At 40.7% G+C, this 8,564-nt stretch overlaps 1 protein-coding gene across 3 annotated transcripts in view; it reads right to left on the bottom strand.

Moving 5' to 3' along the window:
- Positions 1-5,765: 5,765 nt before the first annotated feature.
- Positions 5,766-8,564, bottom strand: part of ap3b1a (adaptor related protein complex 3 subunit beta 1a) — a 51,250-nt gene continuing 48,451 nt past the window's right edge. For 2 of the 3 annotated variants that reach the window (XM_008325697.2, XM_008325695.3), the window contains exon 27: positions 5,766-6,604. In XM_008325697.2, coding sequence (XP_008323919.1) covers positions 6,451-6,604 — 154 coding nt within the window. In that variant the 3' untranslated portion in view covers positions 5,766-6,450. The remainder of the gene's footprint in view (positions 6,605-8,564) is intronic. The other variant, XM_025061980.1, reaches the window with a different exon arrangement.

The raw sequence follows: 8,564 nt of genomic DNA, 5'->3' as shown, positions 1-8,564 counted from the left end.
CGTCATAAGGGGGCGAGCCGGGGGGGGGGGGTTGGGGGGGGGGGTTCCTAGTAGCCATGGAGTACCTGAGGGACCTGTGGAGTGTGTTCTAAAAATGAATCTGATCAACATGAAGGTCAAAAATGATCATTAACTGCTGTTCATTAAACTTTACAGGAAGTGTGTATCAAACAAATACTCCTGCGGAGTACACAGCAGCCTTGAAGTAGTTCCCAGTCCTGACCCTCTTGTTGACTGGTTTTATATTTGAAAGATAAGATACTCCACAGTCGTCTCAGGTACTCCATGTCCCCCCACCACTCTCCCCCAGACACCCAACAGTGACCCCCACTGTAGCTACTCAGTCGTCAGGTAGTATCTGTATGTGAAGTGTGAGTACATGCAGATATACAGTACACACAGTCTGACTGTAAGTGACAGAGCTCTGGTTGTGTTGGTTCTGATGGTATTTGTAGTTCATTCGTCCCTTCATCGGGGGAAACCACTCTGGTTAGCAACCCTGGGACTTTGGTCTATGGGTGGCATTGAACCCTGAACCTTCCAGTGGCAGGTGGGAGTTCCACGTAGCCACCATCCTGACTGTTCTGACTCAAACAACCAATGGACAATAATTCTTGTGGTTTTGCAAAGTTTTGGTTCAGGAAAAAAGAGGTGAAAAAATTATGTCTTTGCCTTAAAAACAGATCTGATTTTCATATCAATTTACGTCATTTTTTGAAAGCATTTACGCATTAAAAAAAAAATAAAACAAGCAGCAGATTAGAATATTCTGTGGCAGTGTGAAGGAAACAGAACAGGATTTACATTTAAATATTAGGAATGAACACGTGTAAATAATTCACCATGGAAAAATACCAAAAATAATGTTCAATTAGTGATAATAAAAAAAAACAGCAATGATTTCCTCCAATCACAACGCCTGAAAAGCCACAGAGAGTGAAGGAGGAAGTCTCATGTGAGGATGGAGCAGGAAGGAAAACACAAGGACTTTTCCAAATGCAACTTAATTCTTGAGCGTTCATTCAAAGCGGACACACACACACACACACACACACACGCAGGCACTCTGTGGCTTTTATAATCATTGAGAGGACGTCGGCTGCTGCAGATGCCGCGGCCCGCTACTCTGCTCTTTATGGCGCTCTCGCCGTCACATACAGGTCTTCATTAGGAGTCGGCTGCAGAGACTAGCTGAGGGGCTTTTGTTGGCGTGAATCACGCTGCTTTATGTGTTCTCCGCACCACTAATATGCCACTATGTCAGATGGAGTCTGCTTTAGTGCCAGCCTTTGTGGGAGTAAATTGGTGGCGAATAGGACAGCGAGGCACTTTAACAGCACTCACCTTCCCCTCACCCCTTTTAACTTATTAACTTATATTAACTCATTTTAACCTGTCAACAGGCCCCGATCTCCAACACAAATAAATCACACTCAACACACGGTGGAGAAAGGTGTGTGTGTGTGTGTGTGTGATGTGTTTACATCTGTGGGAACACACACACACACACACACAGGCTTTTACCTCCCAGTCACTATTAATGAAGCCGATCTCCATTTTGTCTGTGTGATCACTTTTTAATGCACTTGAGTGGTTTTTAAAGTGCAATCAAACGTTAATTAAAGGCTGTTGGGGTTGGAGGTTTTTTTTATCCCCCTCTTTCCCAACTGACCATAAATGCTCAGTGTTTTTCTTTGTGGATGCTTTCACTACAACACACACACACACACACGTTGGTTAGATGCACCTGCAGGATGGCCCTCAGGGGAACAGCGGCTGCTTCTGAAAGGACACAGAAATGGAAGGTAAACAATAATGAAAGCGCAGCCTTTCAAAGTATTTGCAGTAATTAGATTTTTCTTGCTCTCCGAGTGACAGAGAGTACTGCAGTGCAGAAAAGCACAGAGCCACAGCGGACCCTCAAACATTTAACATCTGAAGTCGGAGCTTCAGGAAGGAAAGTTTTGGATTAGTAATAAAAACAAACGTAAAATTGTCTGATAAAAAAAAGACCTGACCTGAGTTCTTAAAACGTTGTCATAAACTGTATAACCATTATGATCACTTTAAATAGATTTAATAGAAAGGTTTATTGTTGTACAGTAGGATTCAGTTGGAGATTGGATTTAAAGAGTCAAATTTAGTGTAAATGGACATGAACTAAAAAATGCAAACGCAGAATAAAAACCACCGGGAAAAAAAAAAGAAAAACAAGGAGAAAAATGAAAGGAATAAGAAGAACTACAACAGGAAGAATGAAAAAAAAAGAGTCAAAAAAAATTGATGAACGGAAAGGAGAAAAATGAAAGGAATAAGAAGAACTACAACAGGAAGAACAAAAAAAACAGACAAGATAAAAAAAAAAGAAAGAAATGTGATGAACGGAAAGGAGAAAAAAAAAGGGCAAAAAGGAAGGACAGCCAAAAGATGTCTGACAGGAAGAAGTCCAGCTTCTCCCCTGGACCACAGAGAAAATAAATGAAAAGAAGTGAAAAATCAGATCAGCAGAAGTCCAACATAACTGTCGTCCACTGATGGAGGACTCAGTGGACACGTGTCCTCACAACAGAGCACGCTCAGAAGAAGCCTTGATCAAATGTCCAAAAGAAAATATAATTTCAATCCAGGAGGCCGAGGAAAAACATCCATTTAAGGTAATAACCACGGTGGCTGTTCCCATAGTTCTACTGCTGCGAGACAACACTCATTTCACCCAGTGACGTGAAGGCAGCAGGGCAAAGGCAAAAAAGAGCCCAGTGCTCCATGTGGTTCAGGAACCACAGGTTGGAGACCGCTGACCTACAGTGACCTGAGGTCAACGTGTGCACCTGACCTTCAGCTAAAGAGGAGACGAACCAAAGTCAACTGGTTGCAAATACAAACACTTATACATGTAAAAAAATTATACTTTTGAGCCAACAGGGTGTCACAGTAGCTGCTCCTATTGGGCAGTGCAACTGTCAATCAAACACAACATTGACTCACATTACATGAATATATTTTTTGTAGTCAAAAATGAATTACAGGAAAATTAGAAAAAATGTTGTGTTTAATTCTGAATTTTAATTTTAAATGATAAATTCTATCCTAAATATTTTGAGATTAACATCTAAAATACAGTGTGTAAAATGTGTAAAAGGTTTATATCTTTACTAAGTCAAATTTTCAAAAAATAAAAAAACAATCACGACTGAGATGACTGTTTTATTAGGACTAAAGAAATGAAACATAGGGATTTTCTTTTTTATTATTAGTCAGTTGAGAGAAGAGAAACAAAAAATGGCTAACTCCATCATTTCCTGTTGTTTATTCAAACCTCTTCCCCACTCACTGCTCTTTTCTTCTGTTTATGCAGATGATTAATTAAAATAATTACAACATGGAAAACAGTGCAGTGTTTTCACATTAAATAGGGCAAACGAATTGAGTGGTGGTTTTTCACCAGCGGCAGTGTTTAATAAAACAAACCGAGTCTGAGGAATGAAAGGAAACCTACGTATTTGATCAAAGTTTATAGATAAAAAACGTAACTTGGATGAAGACAAGAAGAAAAAAATTATTTAATTTGTTCTGAAAATATTTTTTTATCTTATGAATTTTTGATTCTTTTTAAATTGAACTGTAGGCGTCTAATAGCTGAATACGTTGGTAATGAAATGTTCTAGCTAAGCTAAGCTAAAATAAGCTTAGCTAAGCTAAGCTAAAATAAGCTAGCTGGTTGAGTTGAGATTAAACCATTTGTTTCCACACAGGGGGAAGTTGCAGCAACAAAAACAACGAGGAATAAAACAACTAAAAAAAAAACCCTGAAGTGTATAGTGTCATGGTGGAATAGCCAAAAAAAAATCAAATGTTCTTATTATAAATATTTATAAAAGAAAACTGCAAAAATAAAGTGATTGGTGGTCAGAATGAGGTACTACAGGAAAATGAGTTATTGGATCCACTGCAGTTAAACTCAGCATGGACATTTAACCAATGTTATTTGTCTAAAACTCGGTCATAAAATGTATTGCTGCTTTAGGGTTAGCTGCTAATGTAGCAAATTGCTACGACTGAAAAAGGCTGTTGTTAACTTCTTCAAACTGGTCATGTCTGGCTGTGTGACGGTGTTATACGAGGTTTGTCATTATGAACCACTTCCCTGCGTCTCCTCCACCATTTAACTAAAATGTGGAGTGTGGAGCTTCCTTGGTTCACTGTAAAGTCGTTCCAAGCTAACAACACGTTAGCGTGGCTCTGAGCCTCCTCACTCCACAAATGTGACAAATGATGGGCTGCATACCTGTAAATACATGTGCTGACCGACCAGTCAGAACCGGTCATGATGAAAACTGGACTATTCTGAAGAAGTACAGAGTGTTTCTTTGTAGGAGAGAGAGTTTAAACGACATCACAACTTTAAAAACATTAGATTATCTGTAGTTGTGTTTAGAAAGAACCTCCAGAACGGCGTAAACATGTCTGGACATTTATTAAGGTCCTCAGTGTGTGTGTGTGTGTGTGTGTGTGTCGGCCAGGACTGACACAGCACTCACGGTTGTGTGTGTGTGTGTGTGTGTAGGAACAGCTGGCTGAGGGAATGAGTACAGAGGGAGAGGTGATGGATGTGAGCGGAGCTCCTGTGACAGATGAGCTAACAGGTGTTCACCACAGCTCTCACTCAGACGCTATTTATGAGCCAGAGAAGACAGCCAGACGCAGAGCAACACAACGGCAACACTGTCACGGCAGCCTGCAGCACAGCAGCACACAGCTGAAGTGGAGAGGCTTCAGTCATCACTCTGCTCACACGGAATCCTCCCGCATCCTCCGGAGTATTACTGCAGTAGTATACACAGATACCGCCCGCTGTATTCCACCTTAACATCGGGACTATCACGATCACAGCTGCCACGGTTTAAGCCACACTGTTGTCCAGTGTGTGCATGTATATATGTATATGTATATGTATATATATATATACAGAGAGAGAGAGAGAGCAATTTTGTATGTTGAGTAAACTCTTCCAAATTACATACAGTACAGTAGAGTATAGTACAGAACTGTACTGTACTTTAAGAACTGTATGTGACTTTTGTCACACACTCACACACACACCATGGTTTAGCAGCATTTGATTTTCTTCTTGACATCATCATCATCATCATCAGACCAATACTGATGGGGGAAACAATCGTGATTTTTTCTTTCGGTTTTATTTATTATTTATTGAAAATAATAAATAAAAGTGTATTCATCTAACACTCCACTGGAGATCACTTAAGTTTTTAAAAATGTTAGATTTTTTCCCCCTACAAATAGTACATGTTTTCTGTTAAATAGTTTGACAATTTGAACAGATTTGAAAGTAGTGCTCTGTGAATCCAATAATTCCATCACCCTCCACTAACTGTTGCTCTAATGCAGTGTTTCCCAAACTGTTTTTCTGGGGACCCATATTTTAAAAGTCACAAACCTTCGTGACCCAAGTCAACAGACATTATTCATAAACTCCTGGGAAACATGATGCAAGACGACCTCTTGCGACCCACCTGAGGGTCGTGCCCCAGACTTTGGGAAACAATGTTCTAATACAAGGTCAATACACATGTTGTTTGGTGAAACAAAAACCTGTTTTTTGTTTCACCAAAGCATCTCAAGCCTAAACGATCACCTCAACAGCCAGCGTGTGTTTGTGGAGGCCGGCCTCCCTCGTCACCAACACGTGCTTGGGTCAAACCATTGATGCTAGCACCTGGAAGTACGACACAAAAAAGTGTTAATTTAATAAGTTCATTTTTCATTTTATTCAGCAGAAGCAATGCAGATAAAAAATACCTGATCGATTTAGGGCTATGGTTTTCTTGCTTGGTGTTCTAACAATATTTTCATGTAGAAGGCACAAATGTGAAGTACAGAGAGTCCAACAGAAATGTAGAACTAAACCTGGCAAAGGGACGAGCTGCTGTTATTAAAGCTACAGTTTACGTCAGTATTCAGGTGGAGTTGAAATGGCTCTGATCTTCTGTTTTTCTTGGCAACAACAGTGTTCATCCAATCAAGGATCGTTGCTTGAAATGTCTCGGTCCCAGTTGGCTGTCGTAGCTCTGCAGAAGAAACTCAATGGCAGCGAAAACAATGGGAGGTCATTTATGATTAGGGTGATTAGGATGAGGTCCAACGAACAGAACCACGAACCACATATTGGCAGTTTGGATTATTTCTTTCATTTCTAACCACACTAAGTTTGTGTGTGTTTTGATGGCACTCGTCACTTAATTTAGGAGTAACAATCAGGGTCCAGGACTATTCTTAAGTTCAAGCTTGGAGATTTTCAGTCAGTCAACTTTTAAAGTTTTTACTTTTATTTTTTGCCAAACCAAGATATTAAAACAATTTAAAAAGTGTCGCTCCCTTTAACCGTCACTCTAAGAACCTGATGTGAGTGGAGCGTTTGGCTGCAGGACTCTACGACTGGGCAAGGGCGTGTGTGAGGTCACGGAGCAACATGGAGGCCATGACACTCTTCTCAGTGTTGATGGTGAGAAGGCCACAGGAAGTCTCCTTCATCTCCACCGACAGTAAGACCAGGGCCCCACTGCTGACTGTCCGACCAGCAAACCTGGAGAAGAATCAGACGTTATTAAACCCCCCGGACAGAGCGCACTTCATCAGTACTCAATACTGCAGTAATATTTGAACTACCATATACAAACAATTCAGAGTAAAACCACAAAGCCGATGGAGACTTTGGTGAGTCACTCTCTTCAATCTAAATAAAAATAAACAGATAAGTTCCTCCACCATTTTTCCATCGGTTCATGAATGTTGCCGTCCACACCTGGTCCCCACCCCATGTTGGACCACAGGCTAGTTTCAAGTTCAATTTTGCATGTTGGACCACAGGCTAGTTTCAAGTCCAATTTTTTCAAGTTCAAACAGTGGCAAAAAAAAAAAAACACAACAAAATAAAGTCATTTGTCAGATATTAACACAAACATGAAGGGCATAAAAGTAAAACTCACCTCAACGCTGAACATCTATTATGTAGAGAAGACTAAGAAACTGAACTGACAAGAAAAGTTGAAGTAGGACAGTGGATGCAGTTTTCTTTTGATTTTTTTTAAAATCTAGTCTCACCAGAGACTTTTATTTTGAAAAGTGTCATGACATACATATTGGATAAAGAATTATTTTTTTGATTCATTTGTCATTTCTTATGTTAAAAAACCTTACACTTAGCATTCCCATTTTTAATCAATTTTTTTTAAAATTTAATTCTAATTTTTTTTTTTTTGGTCTGTCACCAAATGACCAGTGACCCAGTACTGGTCTGGGGCTCATTGGTTCAGGACCTTTGGCCTACACACAGCTTTCATCAACAAGTTTTAACTGATTTTTTTTTCAACCAAAGCTTTAATTCTCCAATTTCTTCTGATAATATTTCTCTAACAGTTGATGAATTTTTAATTGTGATAATTTTCGTTCAAATCCTCCAGGTCTGAGACTCTTAATTAAGAAGGTCTTTATATCTAGAAATAGATCTGTAATCACAACTACCATCCTCTCTGTTTAAGACATAAAAGTAAAAAACTCATCCAATAGAAATTACATTTTCATTTTTAGCATTTTGCTAACGTAGACAGTACAGAAGTGGTGGCAGTTGGTGTCACATACTCAAATCTAAATAATCTCTAAAGGATTTTTTTTAATTCTCCAAACAAGTGGCTGAAACACAACTCACACACTCGGAGTTATTTGCTCTTTGTGAAGAAGGTTTTTCTCCATTAGTCCATAAAAGCACTGTTAATGATTATATAATTCTCAAACAAAGTTGTCTCAACAGACGCACTTGACATCACACACACACACACACTCACAGTGATTCACACATTCTTTAAGCCCTGATGTATAACCAACAGATAAACGCCATTAGCGGCTGCTGCACTTAACTCCCATTAATCAGCGACCGCCATAAATCCTCAGATTAGAAAGTTCAGTAACACCTCACAACTTGTAATTAGCCTGAATTAGCACGTGAGACAAAGAGAAGAGATGGTGTGTCAGGAAATATAGAGAGCGCCGAGCAACAGACAGTCCATTATACAGAGTCAATGAGGGAGGGCCACGCCCCTCAGGCCAGTCAATCAGAACTGAGCCTGTTTTTATGGACTGTGGGTGTCTATTAGAGGGTGGCAGACCAGGGACCAGGACGGGGTGGGGGACTCCATCCCACCAGCTTCTTCCAGGCCATCGGGGGTGCTCTCAGTCCTCCCTGTTTCCTAGGATACCATCCCTGTGGACCAGGGGCAAATCTGGGCGCACATGGTCCCCATTGAGAACGCTAACAAGGGGCAGACAGAGGCTGTGACCCACTGTGACCCTCTTTGAGGGGGACAGGGCTGAGCTGAGCCCTCCTCCCCCGCACTCCTCTGGCCCCGCGCCTCACAGGACTAACTACCAGCCATCTGCCTCCATTTAGCACTACATCCCTGCAACAAAGACCCCCCGTGGCAGCCCGCTTAGGCTTGACAAACAGCCTACAAAGAGCCCCACTTAGGCCTGACTAAGGCTGCTGACGA

This window comes from Cynoglossus semilaevis, chromosome 14, assembly GCF_000523025.1.
Source record: "Cynoglossus semilaevis isolate Cse_v1.0 chromosome 14, Cse_v1.0, whole genome shotgun sequence".
Taxonomy (NCBI): Eukaryota; Metazoa; Chordata; class Actinopteri; order Pleuronectiformes; family Cynoglossidae; genus Cynoglossus; species Cynoglossus semilaevis.
Note: the sequence above shows the minus strand (reverse complement) of the source record. Positions and strands in the feature narration are given on the sequence as shown.